This window comes from Phycomyces blakesleeanus, assembly GCF_001638985.1.
Source record: "Phycomyces blakesleeanus NRRL 1555(-) unplaced genomic scaffold PHYBLscaffold_22, whole genome shotgun sequence".
Taxonomy (NCBI): Eukaryota; Fungi; Mucoromycota; class Mucoromycetes; order Mucorales; family Phycomycetaceae; genus Phycomyces; species Phycomyces blakesleeanus.
Window position 1 is genome coordinate 897,088 of NW_017265155.1, and position 21,673 is coordinate 918,760.

Here is a 21,673-nt window from a genome sequence, read left to right on the forward strand (position 1 = left end):
TTTATTTTTTCACGCCGCATGGGAAGGGCATTATTTTCGGGTATTAACAAAAAGCGGCGGGTCCCAGATATGCTTAAAAACAAAAGCTTGCGGGGCTTCACCATGGATCAAAAGGCCGCCCTCAAGAAATCAGGGTTTAGGCCTAATTTTGTAGAAGCGGAAGGGGTTTGAACAAGGCCCTTAAAATTAGGTTCCAAAATTCCCATATTCATTTACATCGGGGTATAAAAATTATCCGGCCTATTATTATTCCTATTCCTATTATTATTACCCTTATCATTATCATTACCATTATTATTATGGCTATTTTATTATCTTTACCATTTTTTAGGAATTTAAACATTTTTATTTGTTATCCCCCCCCCCCCCCCCCCCACAATGTCAAATCAATTTCCACTCTCATCCTAGACAATAAACTCCTTCTTTCTTGGACATGTCAACGTGACTGCCTCTCCAACTCTCTGGACTGTCAACAAAAACAACTCCCCCCGAAAAAAGGCATTCAAAGCTTGCATCATTACAATCATGTTCAGAGCAATCACTCTGGCACGCACTTGTCGCCTTCAGGCCACTTCTGCTCATAACATTCGTTCATTTTCTAGCTCTTCATGGCTACTTAATGCCACTTCTCCAGCTGGAACCAAGGGTAAAACAACAACAACAACAAAAAAAAACAACAGCAGCAACAACTACAACAACAACACATATAAAATACATTACTCATGAATTACCACAGAATCCTCAGCTCCTACCACTCCCGCACGGACTGTATCAGCCGCACCTGCTGGTACCCCCCTGAAAGGTCTTAATTACCTCAAGGATCGCCAGGATCCCGTTGCCCTGGAAGATAGCGAATACCCAGATTGGCTCTGGAACCTTCTTGACGAGCGAAAGCAGAAGCAAAAGACAAAGAAGCCCGTCAACCGCCAGTTCCACAGAAAGCAGAACCGCGATGCCATCAAGGCCCTCAACTTCATGAAGGACAAGAAGAACTAATTTTATATATGTATTTTTTTATAGTCATAGAGTCAACTTTTCTCCTCCCTTATCCCAATCAAACAAATGATATTACAACCTATATTTCAATATTTTTCGACCATAAAAAAAACCCAGATATACACAGAAAATGTACGCCCATGATTAATTAACCTTCTATTTTTTTTTCAATTTTCAGTCAAATAGTCCGTATCATCTATAATAACCAAATAGAGCTCAAAATACAAAAGTAAAGAATAGGAGATAGGAAGAGAAAAATTTAACGAGGTTTATGAATGAAATAAGGAACATATATATGTATTCATGTATTATTTGGATTTAAAGATGGAGAGTACGCACAAACTACACACACACGAAATACATATCGTCTTTGTCTTGCTTTTAATTATTATTGTTTTACCAGCCTCGACCGAATTGCCCCTGTTGTTGATTCATACCAGTGTACATTGGCTGTTGAGAAAAGCCCGATTGACCATCTGTTTCGAAAGGAAAGAAAATGAGCAATTGGAAAAGAATGTAAATGTTGAAAACAGAAAAATGAAGAGAAACTTACGTTGCATGGAACCATTTGGTGTGAATACATGTGCTGGAGAAGCATTTGGAAACAATCCTATATGAAATTATTAACGCAATTATTATTATTAATATATATATATATATTAAAAAGAGTTGAGTACAATTGAACACAAAATAACTATGTATATGTATATGTTACCTGTCTGCTGTGGTTGCTGCTGAACAGGGAACCCAGTCAATTGAGGCTGCAAGTAATTGGCCTGAGGAGATTGTACTGGGTTGTAATTAAATGCGTTAGGATTAGGTGTGGAGAACTGAACGCCTGTCATCTGTGGGCTCAAAGGAGACATAGAAGGAGATCCAAAAGGATTCTCGGGTGCTATAAAGTGAATGAATGGAAATTGTTAGTAAACACATATAAGACCATGCTTCATTGCTAACAACCCGTTAAAACTTACTTGCGGTTTGCCAGTTACGAACACCAGTGGGCTGGGAAGCAATGCCAGATCCCATGGTCTGCGATCGCTGGAGACCAGATCCGTAACCTGTTCTCTGCATGTGCTGACCAGCAGCAGTTGGGGAAGGAATGAGTGGTTGAGGAAGTACCGATGATAAAGGTACGCTCACGGCATTCATAGGTTGCTGATAGTAAGGCGAGTGGGCAAAATTCTGGCCGGTCATTTGCGATTGCAATTGTTGGGTCTGCCATCCCTGAACAGAGTTTGCAGCAAATTGCTTTTGTTGAAGCTCAAGCTGGCGTTGCTTCTCAAACTCTTGTTGCTGCTTCAATTGCTGTTTCTGACGTTCCAATTCAAGTTGTTGTTGAAGTTTCTGCTTTTCTTGCATGATTTGTTGTTGTAGTAGAATTTGCTGCTGCTGGAGTTGTTGCTGCTGCTGTTGTTGTTCCTCATGTTGTAATTGCTTTTGACGGAGTAATTGTTGTTCTTGTTGCTCCAGCAATTTCTGCTTTTGCATGAGCTGCTGAGCTTGCTGTTGGATTTGGTGCTGCTGCCACTGCTGAGCTTGCTGCTGAATTTGCTGAATTTGCTGGGCCTGTTGTGCCTGTTGTCTTGCGTGTTCTTGGGCCAGTTGCTGTGCCTGCTGCTCAGCAATCTGTTGTGGCGAAGGACCAGTAGGCGTGGGTACCACTTGAGCCTGTGTTATAGACTCTGTTGACTGAGGTTGATGGTGACTGGTAGTAGTTGGATTTTGTGTTGATTGAAGTGGCTGTAGGGGTGCAGGAAGAACAGGCTCCGGCTTGACCTCATTGGAAGCCTTTTCACGAGGCGTCCATGCGTCGTCTTCAAACCCAATCAGGTCGCTACTACCGGTCTGTGGCCCCTTGCCCTTTTTATCAGGTTGGCTATTAGAGGAAGAATCGCCTGCAAACTGAGTGCCGATAAACTCAAGCAAATCAGGGTGAACATCCTTAGGTGCAGATTTCGTAGGTTTGGGTCTAGAGGAAGCTATTCATGGAGTATGTGGGAATTTAGATAAACCGTGTTTTTTTTTCTTATCAGAATAAAAATATATGTGTTTTCTCACCCTTTTCATTGTTTTGACCAATATCTTTATTATCGTTCCATGCACGCTGCAGTTGTCTAGCGAGTTCTTCATCTTTTTCAAGCTGGCTCTTTGTCTTTGCTGCTGCTACCTCTGGCTCTTTTTCATCGTCGGAAGGAGGTTCAACCTTTTCAGTCTCGATGTATCTCTCAACACGTCTTACATCCTTTTCCTTCATGCCAAGACCCTTCATCTGCTTGTGAGTCAACGTAGGCAGATCGCTGTCATCAAGCTTATCGGCTTTGAAAGCAGATGAATAAATAAGTGCAGCTTGCATAGGTACGCCGATCATCAAGAACCAGTCAAACCAATCCCAGCTGGGATTAACTTTCTTCTCTTGCTTCGGTGGTGGAACCGATCGACTAGGAGCTGCTTCGATCTGAAGACTAGGTTTATTTTGAGAAGTCGACTCAGCTGCGGATGCTTCCTTGTTCTTAAGTATGTCGTGCTTTGTGTGTGCTTCCACATAACGAATATCCTCCATGCTCATTTTTTCCAGTGGCACATCGATCTTTACACCGTTTGTCTTGTGTAATCGAAGCTTTCCGTCGTAGTATGACAAAAGTTCGGCATCTACCTTGAATGCACCACTGCGGTCGGTCCAGGTCCGTACCCGAGTGCTATCAGGTTCTTAATAAAGATAACAATAACAATAACAATGTTAAGCAATGGCTTAGTTTGATATAAATTATGCAAATTCTCTATTTACTTGTCAATTCAGTGGCGGGATGTGAGGTGCTGGCAGATCTTGATACTTTAAGTGTAATAGCAATTAGGTAAGTGTATTTGAAGATATGGTATTAAAAAATATCTTACATTGATTAGAACTACCGGCAGACGATACAGATCGAGAAACACTTGTAGCTGAGCGTTGGATAGACTAGTAACAGTATAGTTATATACCAAAATTTCATATATGCACATACACACAGATTAAGACAAAAGCAAACGAAAGACAAGAACTATCAACTCTTTGTGTGGATCAATGCTAACCTTTTTGCGTTCCTCCTCCTTACGCTTGTATTCCTCTTCCATTTGTTGACGTCGTTCATTCTCAGCACGCTGAGAAGCTTCTTGGGCCTTTCTTCTACGCTCACGCTCTTCTTCTTCACGAATTCTTCGTTCTTCTTTTTGTCTTGCTTCATCAGCTCGTTGCTGAGCAAGACTTTGTTTCCTGTACTCTTCTTCTTCCTGTCGCTGCCTCTCTCTCTCTTCTTCCTCTTGCCGTTTTTGCTCTAGCGCTGCCTCTTGTTGTTCTCTAGCAGAAATTCTGTGCTGAGCAACATCTTCATTGAATTGGACGTACGACGAAGGTACAAGACCGGCCTCGCCATTTGTCTTTTCAACACGCCACCAGCCATCAGTTCTTGTACTGTCTAATACAAGAACCTGCTCTTCATCTTTTACTGTAAGCTCTTCTCCACCCTCGGCATCGAACGCATATACGATGACTGCCCATCGTGGTGGATTATTACTCTCTTGGGTTGACGCAGTTTCGGATTCTCTTCGAGTAATTTGGCCGGAAGAGGAAGTGGTTGTAGTATAGGAGTTTTGACGAGCCGATGATGAGGTAGTTGTGCTGTGTTGTACAGTGGTGAAGTTATTGGATTCCGGTTCAGACAGGGAAGATTCGGATGGTTTGTTCACGCGGGTGTTTGCCATTTGGGCAATTGAGCGTGAGTCCGTGATCTTGACGAGGATAGCTTTAGCTTCAGATTTTGAGGATGCCTGTAGGTCGAGTACTGTGGATGAGCTACCGGAAATCTCAATGTGAAGCGTCTTGCCATCGAAAAGATATTTTGTAACATCAAGGATTGGGTATTTGAGAACAGGAAGAGTTTTGTCGGTCTCGCTACCGTAACAAATCATCCCGTTCCCGACCAACAAATTTCCCTTTCCCTTCTTCTTCTTCTTTTTGACTGCATCGTATTCATGAACAGTCCAGGATTGTGCATCATCATTAGCTTCTCTGTTTGTACTATGCTCGCTTCGCCCTGTCTAAATATTAAGTGCCATTAATGTTGATAAATTTCTTAGTTATACTCGGATTGTGTATTTTAATTTTTTTGTGCTTAATTTTTTTTCTTCTTTTTTTTTTACCATGTGAGGGACTATGGGCTGGATGGGCATAGTTGGAGGAAGTGCTTGTACAGCTGGCTGCGGTTCAGCCTGTTCATGGATCTCTTCCGATTCCTCCATAGAATGAGGCTCTTTTTGTTCAGTCTCAGAAATTAGCTGAACATAGTTGCTTGGTGCCAAGCCAATTTTCCCGTTGTTCATTTTCACAAGATACCAATCTGGGTCATCATTTTCGAGCAATAGCATCTCTTGCCCTTCTTCAAATGATAATTCTTCATCTTGTCGTGCGGCATAATCGTATTCTGCGCGTACCATTCCAATTGGCTCACACTGCAGACAGACGTAAGGTCAGCACAGTTTTGATTACTAAAGGGTCCACTTGTATATACACACACACATATATATATATACGCCCACACACACACACATATATATATATGTTTGTATTATACCTCTGTCAAGTAGCTGGCAGGCACCAATCCAACTGGACCAGATGCGTCGCTTGAAGCCTGTTTTAGTTCTGCTTTCCACCATTCGTCGTCTTCTTCTTCGAGAATGTAAAGTACGTCGTCTTCCTTCATGGCGAGCTCATCAGGTGTTCGAGCTTCATAGTCGTACAGTGCTTTACACACTTGGACATATTTCATTTCGAATTTTGGTTTCTGTGGCAAATGAGAGAAAGGGATGAGTAAATTTTAGAGAATAGTAAATGTGGTCGGGCATACGTTTTTTGTTAGGTTGAATAAGCAATAGAGAGAAAAGCGTGGTTGTGAGCCTATCAGACAAACGAATAAGATGGGAGGGTATCATTCTGGGAATACAATGGAGTTATCATTTCATACTAAGTGACTTGCGTCCTTTGTGATACGTAGAATTTCACGAGATGCCTCACCGGGAGAAATGTCTAATAGTTGCCGATCATGTAGGTCTGATTGGTCTGATATTCTATTTATCCTACACTACTTCATCGTCTTTATGGCTCTCTTTCTCTTTTTCCTTTTCTCTCTCCATTTGAGTCATTTTATTTTACAAGACTTGGCAAATAATTATGTAATTTATAGTGTTTTGTACTCGGTGATCAATTGTAACACATTAAATCATAATATATACTGCGATGGTACGTATTAATTCGAAAATAAAAGGTTTGAGTGAAAGTGAATTTGAGATTGGGTGACTTTGGTTAAAGACCCTGGTCAATAGCTATTGTCAATAAAGCTTATTAAAGTTACCCACATTGGTACTATTTATAAATTTTATCGCAAAAAAAAAAAGAAATTGGATATAATCATCTCTTGTTGTTTGTTTGTGTGTCTTTTTCTTTTTTACTTTGATAAAGCTTGATATCAGTATAACAATCCAATGGTTTTTATTCACAAGCCATATTCGAAAGCTGAAACGAGTTACTTGACCGAGAGGTATTTCTTGTCTCTATTTCGAAATTTTGCTTTCTGTGAAGAATATTAATACATTTATTTGGAGTCCCGAATCACATTTTCTCTTTTTATTCAACGATGTCCGTGCCCCTTCCCACAAGCTAATTGGCTAGAATAGAGCATTTCATGTGTGTAATGAAATGTTATGCTTTGAACAAAGTATATTCTATTCAAGAACACGCACATGTTTGTATATACAAAAAATCGTCGTCTATACATATACATATAGTCACACACAATAATGTTAAATAAAACCCCCTAAAAAAAAAGAAAAGAAATTATGCTCATTTCACAATACGAATCAGCATTGCTCAAAAATTCATTAATCAAACAAAAATGTCTATTCGAAAATTCCGAAAGAGCACTCGTAACTCTTATCATCCACGAAAAGAAGATAACTATTAGGAGATGTTTTATCTACTAAATACAGATCTTATGCTCTGTGAGAATGCAGCGATTGTCGAGATGAAATTGCAAAGTGTGCAAACAATCAAAAAAATGTATACAGGTCCATGTCAATCCATTTCCTCGTAAATTAATTGGCCCACTCATAAAAGTTGACAACTGAAAGGCACTTGCAAAGAATTATACGAGAGGATCCATTTACCTCATGTAATCAACTCAGAATGGCATAGCATCAATGTCAATTAACGTTGGCAGAAAAACTGTGATTGACTACGTCAAGCATCTTGGCTTCAAATCTTGCATTGCTGCACACAGGCCTTGTTCGACAAAAGAACATAAGAAGACAAGACTTCATTGGGCCAAGTTATAGTAGAATTGATAGAATGAACAGTGGGTCAGTGTGTTATGGTCTGGCGCGTTTTGTTTCTGCTTGAAGGGCAACGATGGGTCGAAGCGCGTCTTCAAAAAAGTTGGAGAAAGGTATGGAGAAAGACGCAACATTGCTACGGTGAAGTGAGGTGGTTGCAGTGTAATTGCTTGAGATTGTTTTTGGAGTGGAGGGTTTGGATTGTTAAAGATAAGCAAGAACGAAAGCGTGAACGAGGATAAATACATTGATATTCTGGCACAGGCCTTTCACCCTTGGTTCGCAGTCATTACCGAAAGTCAGATAAGGTCTTTCATCCTTCAGGAGGATGGAGCAATTTGCCACACAGGAGCATATATTCAATAGTGGAAGAGGACCCACCAGATCAGTGGGCTAGACTTCTGGCCTGCCCAAAGTTCGGATTTTAAATCACATCAAGAATGTACGGGTTACTCTTGAAAGGCAAATTGATAAGAGAAGAGTCTCAATCAACTCTTTAGACAATTTGGAGGTAGTTTTGTAAGAAAAATGAGTTGAATTGCATTCGGAGTCTGTGGGACACTTGGTTGAGAGCATGCAGAGAAGATGGCAAGCTGTAATTGATGCCCATGAAGATCCCACAGATTACTAGCAATCTACTTTTTTTTTATTTCTTTCAAATAAACATCTCAACCTATGTTCATATATAATCTACAACTGCTGGCTATATTATACATAGAGTAATTACTTTTTGAATAATGACCATGTGTATTTTCAAACTTTATATAATTTTATTTTATTTGACATTATTGTGTGTGGCTGTAATAGGTGCAGATTCCTACTATGTATCCATGGCTGCGGCACAATGTCATCCGTTTTTCTTTTCTATTTGGTCTGTTTAAGCTCATGATTTTCTATAATTCGTGCGGCTGTTAATATTCTAAAATATATAAAGGTTAGACTAATACCGTATTATAGCTATATTAGTTTGCTACATGCTTCAGAAGTAATTCAGTTTGTACCAATCATGTCCTGCGAGTTTTTACTGAAATATCCAAGACGGATATTTACCCATTTCAAACATTCTGGGGATGCCTGAGAGAATGAGAAAGCAGTGATTTACCTTCAAATAATTGAGCTTCTGAAAGATTGTCGGGATTGAACATATTTCGACAGGCATCGTTCACAAAGAAAAGGTGTAAACCAGAACCATACGCTAGAAATCTTTTGTGAACAAATATATTTTGAATATTTTACACAGATTATCTTTCCAGAAAATATTAGTACAATTAACCCAATAATATACTAAATATTATAGAGCTAACACCAATGAGTATCCCAACAACAGCAGGTATATGCACTTTTTCAATGACGAGTCTGTTTAACATTTCATTCATTTGCTGACCAATTTTGACGGAATCGGAAACGAGGAAGCTAGACGAATACTTTGCAGGTTTGAACTCACCAACGCATACATCCAGGCGTGTGGATCTAATCTTTACGAATATTACATAATCTGGTTTGAATTTGACTGATTATTTCCTCTGCCTTGCTAATGGTCCAATCGCCCTACAATAATGGTATAGTGTCATTAATATTGAATTTGTATAGAAAACATCAATTGTTTATGTGATACTCACCATTAATGCTTGGATAGCTCCTATGTATCGAAAATCCGCTTCACCAAATTTGATATCATCCCGTGCAAATGGATATCCTCAACAACTGGGGAATCATCAGGAGGCATGAAGAGTTTAGGAGTGCTACAAGTAATAACGTTAGTGAATTGAAAAAATAAATATAATATGAACGTACATGGTGTGAAGCATACCTGTTATAATGATGTTGCTCCTATTATTGGTTGTAGCTGCTTCATACACGATTTTAATAGTCTCTGGCTGCGTGACTATCCATAAATCTGTTTCGCTATTAATGCCATGTTATACTAGTAGAAACAAGTCAATTTATACTCGAAAATATATGATTTAATAAACTTACATTTGATAGCGTACTGCACCACTTGAATACCATTGGATCCAGATTATCTCAAGTCTTCGTCAATAACAATTTGAATATATTGTTGTGTACTTTTGAACCTAGATCTTTTGTAGCGGAATTATTGTAATCGCTGCTAAAATAATACACATGGTCCAGTAATATATGTCTCTCTCTCTTTTTTTTAGTTTTCATATAAATAAATGTATGTATTAACAATTACTTACTGGAAGCTATTATCGGACAGGTGGATGACGCTGACTTTGGCCAGCTCGGCCGACCTTATCCTGTACTGTTACAGTTCCGCGATAGCATCAACACCGGATATAAACCACTATGGTGAAAGAAGCATAAGGGATTGTTAATAAATAGGTAATTGTATATTACTATATTATATTTTACCTGTTTTGAGGATTTATCTGTTTTATTTTCTTCTCATTGCGCTTGTACTTGTATAGTACTTTTCTTGGGGGATGACAGCTTGCTAAATGAGTTCTATCTTGTGAGTTTACACTGGAAATATCATATTCTTGAGGACCATCAATATTTTGACTTGCTTCGTTTATTATTTTACATGCTGTTAAAGAACCTAGGTTACCGTGGATGTCGTAGTTTTCAACCACTGTCGTGTTTGTAGCTTCTCTTTTTACAAGAATCAACTTGAATCAAACTTATCTATTAGATTATGATGCTGAAAGAATCTTACCTTAGCACGATTGATGCGATACTTGTCTAAATATATTTTGTATTGATTCATAATGTTCAGCTTGTTCTATTGCTTCTTCAAATATCTTTTTACACTATTCAATTTTTTTAGGTGGCTCGGAATCGTCATTGTCTTATTGATTGTGTCAAACTTTGAATTAATGCACCATAGGCAGAAAACGCTCCCTTAGTAGCATCAAATGCTGCTTTAATATATATTTTTATCAGTGTAATCTGGTTAGTCCATCTTGACGCTTGAATGTTACAAAAAAAAGGACAGTAGAGCCGAGTCTTGACAACCTTTTTGTCTTATATTTTGCGTCTATTATATGTCTCAAATATATTTTGTCCTTCATCAATTGCATTCTTGTGGATGAAGAGCACCATGTTGATTCTCTTGTCATCGGTGTTATCAACAGTGTATCTGACATAGAAATCCAGGTCATTCAAGGTGGTAATGAAGCCAAACATTTCCTTTGCTTTATAAGATTTTCTGAAATGCTGATTGATGTTTTCAATGCCTTGGCGGATGACATTGGTGTATTCACATTTCTTTAAATAGTTGAACAAGGCTGACACATTATAATGAACTTCTATATGTTTATTTACAAGAGCCATAGCATCAGGCGAAAGTTTTTCGGTGCATTGCGTATGCTCTACGATCCTCTTCAATTGTGTGGTTATGCCGTGCTTTGCATGAGTGCATAGCTACTTTTCCGTCTTTCTTCTTAGAGAAATACACGAAGCATTGACAGCCATGCTTCTTTATATACTTGACTCGCTTTCTTTCCCATCCGGGAAGAGGATTATCTTTATTCACAGCGGCGTCCGAAGCAATCGTTGCGGCCGTATAGCTGTCTCTATATTCCCCTCCATGCTTACATAGCATCTTTATGCGAGTGCTTGATGAAGACCTAGTGATAAACACAATATTATGTGTGGCACCATATGCCTCAGAAGCTTCATAAACAGCTGCAGTTGAAGAGAATTGTCTTCAAGCAAGAAGAATAGTGTTAAATATACTGCTATACTAAAGGGTGGAGTATGTTTCAAAATGATAAACTTCTCAAAAAGTGTGGGTGACAACTTTAGTGCCCATTTTAATACAGCAATGGAAAAAAATCTAGCCACGACTGATCCACATGATAGTTGTCTCAAAACCACTATTTACACCAATAGAATTGAACTCGGTTAAATCAGAATCGTACTTCTTGGAAAAAAAAACTCACTGACTATGACAAGGTCATCGGTGTTGTTGGTGTTGCTCGTTAAATGTCAAAAAAAAGTTTATGCGTTGATGTTGTAGTAAAAAAAAATGGCGGTAATTTTATTGGCAATCTGAAAGATGATCTATCTACTCCCCCCAAAAAAAGAGTATATGTTATACCAAAAAACATACGTGACACCAGATATTTCCATCTTGTCCATAAAATTACTCTTCTTTGGGAGATTTGTGTTCAAGACCTAAATATCGAGGCACTGAACAATTTGTTTTCCTTCTGATTCACGAATAATACCTTAAATATTCCCCAAGGCGTTTATTCTCTCTCTCTTTCTCTCTTTATTTTCTTTCAAGATACCTAAAGTCTGAGATCAATAATTTCACATGAGAAGAAGCCATTATTTTTATTGACATGAGCTTATTTGTGTAAAGGGATTTATTTTCAAGAGAAGAATAAATATAAAAATTGGATTGAAATTACCAAAGATTGGACTTACATTAAATATCCCGCTTGACTCATTCTCCAAATTATGATACTTTCTTCAAAGCCCTGAGAATTCTATATATTAAAAAGTTATTACAGACATTCTATCGAATATAGAACCCTGAAAACCAATCTCAATTATAAGATTAGTATTTGTTCCCCAACCGAAGTCCAAGTCAACCTTCTTTTCTTTTGAATTATTGTCGCTGTTGTATTATATATGTGCTGAGCCTCACAGGATCTTGACCCAATGACAAGTTCTTTGATCTGTGGCTCGTTTGTAGCTCAAAATTTTTGAATTTTAAAGTGTGGCAATGCATTGGAGGCTCAGATATAGATAGATATATAAATTATTCTTTGTACACTCAAGTACAACAAAAAAAAAATCCATTTTTGGCTTATTGAAAATCTCTAGATCAGCAAATATTGTTAGAGCTTTGCATTTTTTTAACAAACCCAAATTAACAATAAGATTGTTTGAATATGATGAAGCAAATTTGATAGTATATTTTAGACCCACACTAGTATCGCTCTTAATAATTGCAGTCGTACTTGTATAAAGAATAGTAGTGTTCGTCTTGGGTTATTATACACATCATTTACCTTCTCAGACCTTGTGTCCAACTTAAGCCCACCTGAATATAATTTGTGTATAGTGGAACCATTTGTAACATTGAGTGATAGTTGTAATAATTTTTTTAAAAAAAAAATTCTTCTACAAAAAGAGCCACAAGACAAGATTTCTTTATTCACCACTTTTTATTACTTTTATTACTTCTATTACTATTATTATTATTACTAGCATTCATTTTTATATTCTATAAAGATGTTTCTAAGAAATAATCTTCTCATATTATGTATTCTCCTGGTAGAATTCGTACACAGATGCCGTGCTCCTCCTGTAGAGCAAGAGGAAGCTGATCCATTTGCCATACCACCCGCCCTTGAGATTCTAAAGACCATCGTACTCGGCTATATGGCCCACGTTTTGACCGTTAGACCCGAGACAGGAATAGGTCCCTATTCTACAGAATCCCGGCGCCTTGGATGTTTTGCATTCCCAGTAATGGGAATCGGGTTCGCTGCACAGTCGATTTACTTTGCTATTTACGGGGACAATATTCTTGGGATTTCCAAATTTAAACAAATGCTGAAAAAGTATGACGAAGAAACTCGCAATAGTTATGCAAAGGGTGGAGAAAATATCAACGTCAATCCAGGGTCCTCACTATTTTCGGAAACGTTCAAATCAAATAATCAAAAAGAGTTCAACGCCACACATCAAACCAGCAATGTAGAAAGTTTTCTTGAAAGAACGAGTAGTTTAAGAGACTGGCTAGTGGAAAGCATGAGAGCAAATGGCGTCTATACCAAGGAGTACGACAATGCACCATATCTGGCAGCCTTACTGCACACAATGGATCCCAAGGACGCCAAAAAAGTAAAGCAATGCATTCTCAACGAAAATATACTGCTGGGGTTTGACTCAAGCACGTACAAGCCATTGAAAGAACATTTCGTAAAGGTCACCAAAGACCTATCTGTCAGTGGGCCAGGATCACTAGCCGAATACCAAACCACCGTACGGCCTAGTTATGTCCGATATTTATCTATCAGTATGCTGAATCAACTGACGGCATCTTACAATGTTGACGACACCTCCTACTTTGAAGTGTGCGTTACGCTAGGACAGATATTCTTTACGGTAGTCGAATGTATGGAGATAGACGGAGATAAATGGGCCAAAGTTGTTATGATCATCTACACTGCAATGTCTGTTTTCCAAGTTACCTCTCTCTTCGCCCTGCACAAACAATCGATGCCTTTTACGGTATACTATGATCAAGACCTCTCTTGGCAAAAGCTTATCGAAGATCGTGGTATATATGTCATAAAGGATGTCAAAAGAATTCTTTTCCCCCACAAGTATGCACCAAAACCTTTGACGCCAACAGGTATTGTGTATTCCGGCTGGGTATATCCAACAAGCTGTGTGCTGTTCATTCTAGAGAGAAGAGAATTCGAACTTGACAGACGTAGACTTTTGATTGATATATACGGCAACCGAGTCCATGGAATCTTCTCAATACTGGGCATGGGCGTTTCTCCTTTAGTTTGCATCTGGGCCGATTACAAAAGCCAGAGCATAACAAAATGGCTTGTTATAGGTTGGATGGTTGCTCCAGTCGTATTTCACTGTGGAATAGCTATTCAAAATGGAACTATTGGATACAACTTTTTAGTTAGAAGCACTTGGTTTATTTTCATTTCACTTCTTAGTTTAGGATGTCTCCTCACTGCAACAGTGTTTGGATATATCCCAGATTACGCAAATAGCTTTTTATAGTTTATTAAGGGTAGAAATCACCTTGTAGTTTAATAATAATAAAATGTAATATCTAATATCTAATATCTAATACACGTATATCTATGTATGTTAGAGTGCGCAGCTGCTTGGTAGTATAGCTATTAAGCTATACAAATAGAGTATTTAATACTAAAGAACTATATAAAGTATCTTTATTCTTATGAATTTGTCAAGTAAAATTGAATTCATATATTCTATTCGTTGATAAGCTTAGCATAGAATAAAAGCGATCGATTGGACTAATGAGCCCAAGAGTGTGGGTTTGATAGTTACAATCGAGAAAATAAAGATAAAAATAAGTTGTATGTTAGATAAAGCGTCCTAAAGAAAGAAAGAAAACATTGTATTCACCAAAGCCACAGGCAAAAAAAAATTATTTAATAAAGTAAAGCAAAAACTGCTTTGGCTTTTGTCGAACGAGTGGATAGGTAGATGAGAAACTGTGCAAGGTACCTCAAAAATCATATATTTGCTGATGAATCAGAATTCAATTTCTATGTGCCGTAGTCGTGGCTGGTTTGCACAAAGGTTTACAATCAATTATCACAACTCATTTCAGAAAAGCCACTTCACATATGGCTATCAGTGCAGTATCTGCTATTGGTGCATTTAATTTGGGATTGAGAAAATCCAGAAACATGAAAACGAACAAAGGTAATAGAGGTCTTATAATTAAAGACGTCTCAGTATATATTTTCTGTTATCAAAGGGCTATATGCAGACGCGACCTTCAATCATTTAATGATATTATGTCAGTTATGGATGAGTTCCATGGTATAAAAGAGTGTTTCATTATTGTGGGTAATACTTTATTCTACGTTTCTCAAATATTTGGCTTAACGATTAAATGTAAAAAAAAAGAGGGCTATCCAGCTGTCAAACTTTTATCTTCGCTCGCCTGAGATCAATTCTATTGAACGGTTTAAGGGTATTATGAAAGAGAAAAATCAAGCTAAATGTTCCAAGTGGTATGCAATTACATCCTTTTATTGTCTCAAAAGCCCAACAATATATTTCTCTAGTGTTGGATGAAGGACATTAAGTTGTCTGCTCATTTGGTTGCCATAGTTATAGCAAACACCTTGATTTTTCATTAAAATTCCTACAATATAATAGGAACCAATGGTGCTGTAGAGTATTCTCATTGTTAGTGAGTTTTTGAGAAAGGTGAAAATAGTTAAAATATCCTCGAGTGCACTTTGTATTACAAAATGAGTTCTTTGATAATTTGCCATTAGATTTAAGATCGTCCTGCTTTTTTCTTGAGGCTAGAATAACAAACAAGTAAAGGTTATATAAATTCTCTGTGTCTATGTGGGTGAATTCTTTACTACTTACGTGGATCTAATTGAACCATCATACGCAATGACTCAGTTTAGTTCGAGTCACCAATCAGCTTATAGTGTACCTCACATCGGGATTGCTGCGATCAAACATATCCTCGTATTATTCACCTTTGTACTATTCTATATGCAGCCTCTTAGGTTTATGTTCCTTATCTGGATTGCTAGTAGAAAATTTATCAAGAAGAACTACGTTGGTAGTCCAAAGACGTTGATTAACTTGACTTTCAATCCAATGTAATTCAGTTTGATTGAATATATTATTATTTCTGATAAACACTTGAAAACTTTACATTCAGTTTTATTGTAGCTCTGTTTCGCTTCGTTTTCTATTACCTTGTAGTATTAAAAGAACAAATCTATAAAGGAGGGCCAATGTAAGGGTAGCATTATAGCCACCAAAATTGACTGAGCTTATATTGATCTTTTGTTGAACTCTTCATCTGTCCACATCAAATTTACAAAAGTTTATTTTGCAATTGTATTTGAATCTGCCAAGATGATAAGAAGAAAACAAAAGGTAGAATTTGATCATTTATTTTGTATTTGTCATTCAAGAGGATATTTAAATAGTAAGTAATATTTCTAATAATAAAGAACACCGTTGAATTGTCTACAAAATAATACCAATATATGTATGTATTCAATGCAAGATGTACGAATATTCAATAAAAAATAGAAATACACAAGGTACATTTGGGTCCAAAATGTATGATTTCATATTATGAGAAAATAATTATATTAGTAATATTAATCATATTAGTAATCTACATATATATAAAAAAACAATGTAAGACTATTTGCTGTAGAATATTTTTTTTTCTGTTCATTAACAAATCAAAAAAATGGTGCAATATTGTACCCTTATCCCTCATCCTTTCTCTATTTCCAGAAGCTGAATCAAATCATGGTGTAACAATATTTCATATTCTTTTTTCTCTTGTGTGTGCTTGTGTGAGTCACTTTGAGTATTACAGGTAGTATTCTAGAAACCCCAGATTGTTATTAGTGGCCACAAGACCTACAAGCATATATAATTAAAAGGTATCTTGTTAAAATGTCTTTTTTTTTGTATAAGCATTGTAATTGGGGCCAAAGTCTATCAAGTCAATAAGATCAAGACATAAAAATGCTTTAACAAAAGTGTACTGTAATCAATGTCAAAAATTAAAAAAAAATACTACTGTTATAAGTATATGTCTATAACTGATATCCATTTCCGGTATAGAAATAGACTTATCAGATCTTTTATTATGTGTATATATATTTATACTTATAATTAAGAAGAGTCTCATTCTGGACCTAATTTATCAAATCAAGTGACAGCAATGATTGCCTACAGGTAATTCTTGATCTCTTACTAATAATTTACTATGCGTGAATTTTACTGCATTGTTTCGATTCAGATCCAATCAAACACAAAATTGACATCTTGTAATCAAAGTAGCTCTATTCTTGCCTACAGAATAAATACCACGTTAGATATTAATTAGGATAACAATTGAAGGATACTGGACCATTTGCACTGAATTTCTTATTTATTGGATTCTCACAGTAACAAACGCAAAGACGGTAACGGCGGAGTCGGGGACATACCGGCACTTTTATAAATATATATATATATAAAATATCTATATGTACATTTTTTTTTTATCTACCTGTTTTTGGGAATTGTTCTGCTTTTTAAACTCTAAAGACATTTGATCTTGCATTATATTTTTATACTCTGTATATGTATATTGTATTGTGACAGATTTTGTTACTACTTTATCACTATTGAACTACTCAATCAGTAAAATATATACATATATAGACATCTACCTACACCTATATCTATATCTATATATATATCTTGTTCTTTCTATTCTTCTTTCTTTCTTTTGCTTTTAACATAAAACAAAATACCTCAATGGGCTCTATAAAACATGCTCTTCAATCTCGTCTATTATGGAAACCTCCAGTTGAAGGAGATCCTCGTCTGTTAAGTCCGAGGACCAAAGGAATCATTATATTCTGTCTAGCTATCTGTGCAAGTACATCTGGATTCTCCAGTACAATCTATTTCCCAGGTAATATACATAGTAGAAATACGAGACAAAATGGCTCCATCAAAGCTAAATATTACATTGGATCTTGGTTTGATCTCTTACTAAAAAAATTTTTTTTGTATTGTATTGTATTTTATTGTATATTTTTGTTTATTGTTATTATACAGGCCTTCCTCTAATTACTGAAGAACTCAAGGCACCTTCAATTGCAACAACCCTCACTGCAGCCTTGTTTGTTTTATTCATGGGCCTTGCGCCTGTAGTGTGGGCATCGATATCAGACCATTACCAAATCCGTCGTTTATTGTTTTTGGTTTCCATGATCATCTTCTCGGTTGCTTCTCTTGGAGCCACATTTGTACAGAACATCTGGCCATTGGTTGTCCTTCGATGCATACAATCAATCGGCTCATCCTGTGGTAATTCAGTTGGTGCAGGTAATGGAAAAAAAATGTTTAGCTTTTTTTTTTGGGTGTACAAATACTAATATAAATAATTTTTTTTTAAAAAAAAAAAAACTTTAGGTGTCATTGCAGTAAGGGATCAAATAATACTTATTTTTGCAACAGAATTTTTTTTTATTAAAAATATATTGTATAATATTTTTAGGACTGTTACCCAATCGAGAAGCGTGGTGCAGCTTTTGGAAAGTACTTCTTTGGTACATTCTTTGGTCCACTTTTAGGTAATGCATTTATACACTTTGATTTGATAAAGAAGTTCTTTCTATTTTTTTTTTGGATGTGTGTTAGTTTTTCTGGTGTTTAACTTATCATTCTACATATGTTACACAGGCCCTATCATTGGTGGATTCCTGATTTTGAGTGACAAGACCTGGAGAGCTACTTTTTGGTTTTGCTTTGCCTATAGCCTCTTTATCGCACTTACCTTGTTCTTTATTTTACCCGAGACCTATCGCGTCAATAGCCTATACGATAACCCTAAAGAAGCAGTGGATGTACCTTCATCCTCAAAGGAAGACACAGAGCATAGAGAAAGCTTTGAGCACCAGCCCACCATAGCAGCTGGGGAGCTCGAAAAGGGAGACAAGGACAGATCGCTAAACTATGACAATAATACCGATCCTGCACACCAATCACCCAAACCAAGACAAAAGATGAACATCATTGCACCATTCTTGCTTCTTCGTCATCCATTTGTGTTCATGATATCATTTGTTGGTGGTATTGCGTTTGGGTGCATGTTCTCAATTGAGACTGTAATTCCTGATCTATATGAAAAGAATTATGGATTCAATTCATGGCAAACAGGTAAACTTTGAAAAGCTTGGTAATGATTTGTAAAATCTGACAAACAGCTTTAAACTGTATAGGTCTAAGTTATTTGGGTGGTGGAGTTGGTAATATGATGGGATCTATTGTTGGTGGTATGCTGTCGGATCGTCTTCTGATGCGGGCTAGAAGCAAACGTGGTGGACAGCCCTTGGTTGAGGATCGACTAACAGCCAACCTGTGGCCAGCTGGATTGATTATCGTTCCGTTTGGATTGCTCTTGTTCGGATGGACGATCACCTACAAAACCTCAGTGTGGGCAAGTATCGTTGCGTTTGGCATCCACACGTTTGGAATGAACCAGATTTCAACCTCGACCGCAGCCTATTTGGTGGATGCGATGCCAGGTCAGGGTGCATCGGTTACCGCAGCGGCTAATTTGATGAGAATGATTATCGCGTGTGCCTTGACGCTCGTGGCTAATCCTATGGTTACTGCACTGGGTGCAGGGTGGATGTCAGTCTTGCTGGCTGGTCTAACATGGCTATCGATGGCAATTCTGTTTGTTGTAAAATTACGAGGCGAACGTTTACGCAAGTACAGTGGATTCTAAATACCTGATTTAATAATATAATTTAATTTAATTTAATTTAATTTAATTTAATTTTACTACAATACTATACTATACTATAATATAATATAATTCTCTTTAATACAAGCAACTACTTCTTGCTTCCTTATTTATTTATTTATTTATTTATTTATTTATATTACAATGATGAAATATACAAGATATACATACACGTATAATGATTAATAAATTAATATAATCAGATAATCAGATAAAAAACAAACAAATAATGGATTTTATTTTTATTTGATTTGATTTGATTTTGTTACTTTCTAATCTCAGCAGAAACTGTCTGGATGGTCTCGAGATAGACTCGAAGCGCTTCAGGATCAACAGTAGGGAGAATTCCATGGCCAAGGTTGCCGATGTGCTTACTGTCCTTACCGAATGCCTTTACCATACGAGTAGCAGTCTCACGGATGGTGTCAAAGGGAGCATAAAGAGTGTTGGGGTCCATGTTTCCTTGGAGCACAACCTGGTCCTTGGTGACCTTGCGCGCATATTCGGGATCAATTGTCCAATCCAGTGACACAACATCGTACTCAATGTTAGTCAAGTCCTCAAGCGCATACCAGGCACCCTTGGCAAAGATCGTCATCGGGACCACGTCAAGACCGGCCTCCTTAAGTTCCTTTTTGACACGAGTAGAGATCTGCTTGATGTAAGGCAGCGAGTACTTCTTAAAGTCATAGGGACCCAATTCACCAGCCCATGAATCAAACACTTGAAGCATCTATATTTTATTATATACACATACATTTCATTTATTTATTTATTTTTAAATTTATTTTTAAATTTATTTTTATTATTATTTTTATTATTACATATGTAAATATACATATATAGTATTTCAAAGAAGTATATAAAGTATAAGAATGTATGTATTATATGAATGAATGGTACGTTAAAAGAAATAAAGAAATGCTGTCTAGTTTCAATTGCCTCAACAATAATCTAATGATAATGATAATGATAATGATAATGATAATGATAATGATAATGATAATGATAATGATAATGATAACAGTAATAGTAATAATAATTCAAAAGTCAACTTACTTGTGCACCAGCTCTGACTTGTCCAACCAAGAATGTAACGGCTACGTCAGTAATACGCTGCAAAAGATCGTGGGTCTCGGCTGGGTGTTGCCACAACCAGGCCTTGGCCTTTGAGAGAGTCTTGCTGCCACCACCCTCAATCATATAGGCCATCAGTGTCCAGGGGGCACCGGTAAAGCCATAAAGGGGAACACGGCCTTCGAGCTTGTGACGGGTCAAAGTGATGGCCTTGTAGACGTAATCAAGCTCCTTGTCGACGTCGACGTGTTTATGCATTCTCTCAAAATCGGCCGGGGTTACGAGAGGTGCAGGGAAGACAGGTCCACGACCAGGAACCATCTGGACCTCAAGTCCCATGGCCTGAGGAATGACGAGGATGTCGGAGAAGATGATGGAGGCATCCAAGAGAGAGCCGTAACGGTCAATAGGCTGCAGAGTAAGCTCGCAGGCCAATTCAGGAGTACGGCAAATCTCAAAGAAGCTGTGGTGCTTGCGAACCTCATGAAACTCTATATAGAGATTACATAATGATATGTAGATATGTAAATATATTCTTAGTTTCCTTTGTTTTTGTTTTTTTTTCTCTTACTATACATAGATAGATATATTAATTTTGTTTTTACCTGGCAAGTAACGGCCAGCTTGTCTCATAATCCATACAGGTACACGCTCAACCTTCTCACCTAATAAAGACAATAATTATAATAGCAATGGTATATAGATAGACGATGGGCTTGTTAAATATATGATTATATACACACACACATACACATTTTATACTATCTATTCAAGAACAATATCGTGTTCCTTTTTTTTTTAATTATTTTCTTCTCCTTTATGGTCGTGGTTGCAGTAATAATATTTAAAGTTTGAAGAGGGTTTGTATTATACTATGTTGTTATTTTTTTTCTCTTTGTACCTCTGGATGCTCTAATGATGAGGTCGTTTTTAAGGGGAGGGAATGCAGCCATGATGGAGAGTAATAAAGCTGACTACAAATGCACAAAGGCTGACCAACAAAAAAAGCTAATCATTTTTGTTTTCTAGCTTGTCATTCTGGTCTGTGTAAGCGGGGTAGTTAATTGGTGGTGGCTTGTTCACCTGCACCATCGGCGATGCGATTCAAAGTAGCAACCGATTTGATTTTTTTTATTTTTTTATTTTTTTATTTCTTTAAATCATCTCATAATGATTACTGCCCATTCACGTGATTAGGAGGGCAATAAATAAAAACACACAAGAGGGAGA

At 37.1% G+C, this 21,673-nt stretch overlaps 10 protein-coding genes across 10 annotated transcripts; 5 read left to right on the top strand and 5 right to left on the bottom strand.

Annotated features, from left to right (window-relative positions):
• Window positions 1–525: 525 nt before the first annotated feature.
• On the top strand, window positions 526–1,121 carry PHYBLDRAFT_78513 (hypothetical protein; the record flags this gene model as incomplete). Its single annotated transcript, XM_018443372.1, has 2 exons — window positions 526–646; window positions 737–1,121. 2 exons carry the CDS (start codon window positions 526–528, stop codon window positions 994–996), a joined length of 381 nt encoding a protein of 126 aa, XP_018287428.1. The 3' UTR covers window positions 997–1,121.
• Window positions 1,122–1,267: 146 nt separating this feature from the next.
• On the bottom strand, window positions 1,268–2,230 carry PHYBLDRAFT_159940 (hypothetical protein). Its single transcript, XM_018434087.1, has 4 exons — window positions 1,971–2,230; window positions 1,712–1,891; window positions 1,550–1,606; window positions 1,268–1,472 (listed from the first exon to the last, which is right to left on the bottom strand). The coding sequence occupies exons 1-4, from the start codon at window positions 2,191–2,193 to the stop codon at window positions 1,393–1,395; spliced, it is 540 nt and encodes a 179-aa protein (XP_018287429.1). The 5' UTR covers window positions 2,194–2,230; the 3' UTR covers window positions 1,268–1,392.
• Window positions 2,231–3,502: 1,272 nt separating this feature from the next.
• Window positions 3,503–3,697, bottom strand: PHYBLDRAFT_95682 (hypothetical protein; the record flags this gene model as incomplete). The annotated part of the gene is made up of 1 exon (XM_018443922.1): window positions 3,503–3,697. A coding segment is annotated over one exon (195 nt), but the record flags the coding sequence as incomplete, so codon positions are not given.
• Window positions 3,698–8,223: 4,526 nt separating this feature from the next.
• PHYBLDRAFT_66646 (hypothetical protein) lies at window positions 8,224–10,090 on the bottom strand (the record flags this gene model as incomplete). Its single annotated transcript, XM_018441671.1, has 9 exons — window positions 8,224–8,267; window positions 8,462–8,562; window positions 8,725–8,834; window positions 9,023–9,101; window positions 9,154–9,264; window positions 9,337–9,390; window positions 9,561–9,620; window positions 9,736–9,992; window positions 10,040–10,090. 9 exons carry the CDS (start codon window positions 10,088–10,090, stop codon window positions 8,224–8,226), a joined length of 867 nt encoding a protein of 288 aa, XP_018287431.1.
• Window positions 10,091–10,347: 257 nt separating this feature from the next.
• PHYBLDRAFT_66645 (hypothetical protein) lies at window positions 10,348–12,409 on the bottom strand (the record flags this gene model as incomplete). The annotated part of the gene is made up of 5 exons (XM_018441670.1): window positions 10,348–10,631; window positions 10,699–11,030; window positions 11,758–11,819; window positions 12,211–12,295; window positions 12,348–12,409. 5 exons carry the CDS (start codon window positions 12,407–12,409, stop codon window positions 10,348–10,350), a joined length of 825 nt encoding a protein of 274 aa, XP_018287432.1.
• A 98-nt stretch (window positions 12,410–12,507) lies between these two features.
• PHYBLDRAFT_188465 (hypothetical protein) lies at window positions 12,508–14,287 on the top strand. Its single transcript, XM_018439513.1, has one exon. The coding sequence runs from the start codon at window positions 12,571–12,573 to the stop codon at window positions 14,089–14,091; it is 1,521 nt and encodes a 506-aa protein (XP_018287433.1). The 5' UTR covers window positions 12,508–12,570; the 3' UTR covers window positions 14,092–14,287.
• Window positions 14,288–14,687: 400 nt separating this feature from the next.
• PHYBLDRAFT_172639 (hypothetical protein) lies at window positions 14,688–15,144 on the top strand (the record flags this gene model as incomplete). The annotated part of the gene is made up of 3 exons (XM_018436840.1): window positions 14,688–14,766; window positions 14,822–14,886; window positions 14,974–15,144. 3 exons carry the CDS (start codon window positions 14,688–14,690, stop codon window positions 15,142–15,144), a joined length of 315 nt encoding a protein of 104 aa, XP_018287434.1.
• A 333-nt stretch (window positions 15,145–15,477) lies between these two features.
• Window positions 15,478–16,063, top strand: PHYBLDRAFT_66642 (hypothetical protein; the record flags this gene model as incomplete). The annotated part of the gene is made up of 4 exons (XM_018441669.1): window positions 15,478–15,692; window positions 15,755–15,832; window positions 16,014–16,027; window positions 16,053–16,063. 4 exons carry the CDS (start codon window positions 15,478–15,480, stop codon window positions 16,061–16,063), a joined length of 318 nt encoding a protein of 105 aa, XP_018287435.1.
• A 1,301-nt stretch (window positions 16,064–17,364) lies between these two features.
• PHYBLDRAFT_172641 (hypothetical protein) lies at window positions 17,365–19,348 on the top strand (the record flags this gene model as incomplete). Its single annotated transcript, XM_018436841.1, has 6 exons — window positions 17,365–17,524; window positions 17,671–17,940; window positions 18,028–18,038; window positions 18,113–18,188; window positions 18,256–18,774; window positions 18,837–19,348. The coding sequence occupies 6 exons, from the start codon at window positions 17,365–17,367 to the stop codon at window positions 19,346–19,348; spliced, it is 1,548 nt and encodes a 515-aa protein (XP_018287436.1).
• A 226-nt stretch (window positions 19,349–19,574) lies between these two features.
• Window positions 19,575–21,423, bottom strand: PHYBLDRAFT_31818 (hypothetical protein). The gene is made up of 4 exons (XM_018439984.1): window positions 21,345–21,423; window positions 21,049–21,108; window positions 20,426–20,934; window positions 19,575–20,099 (listed from the first exon to the last, which is right to left on the bottom strand). The coding sequence occupies exons 1-4, from the start codon at window positions 21,394–21,396 to the stop codon at window positions 19,632–19,634; spliced, it is 1,089 nt and encodes a 362-aa protein (XP_018287437.1). The 5' UTR covers window positions 21,397–21,423; the 3' UTR covers window positions 19,575–19,631.
• Between the last annotated feature and the right edge of the window lie 250 nt (window positions 21,424–21,673).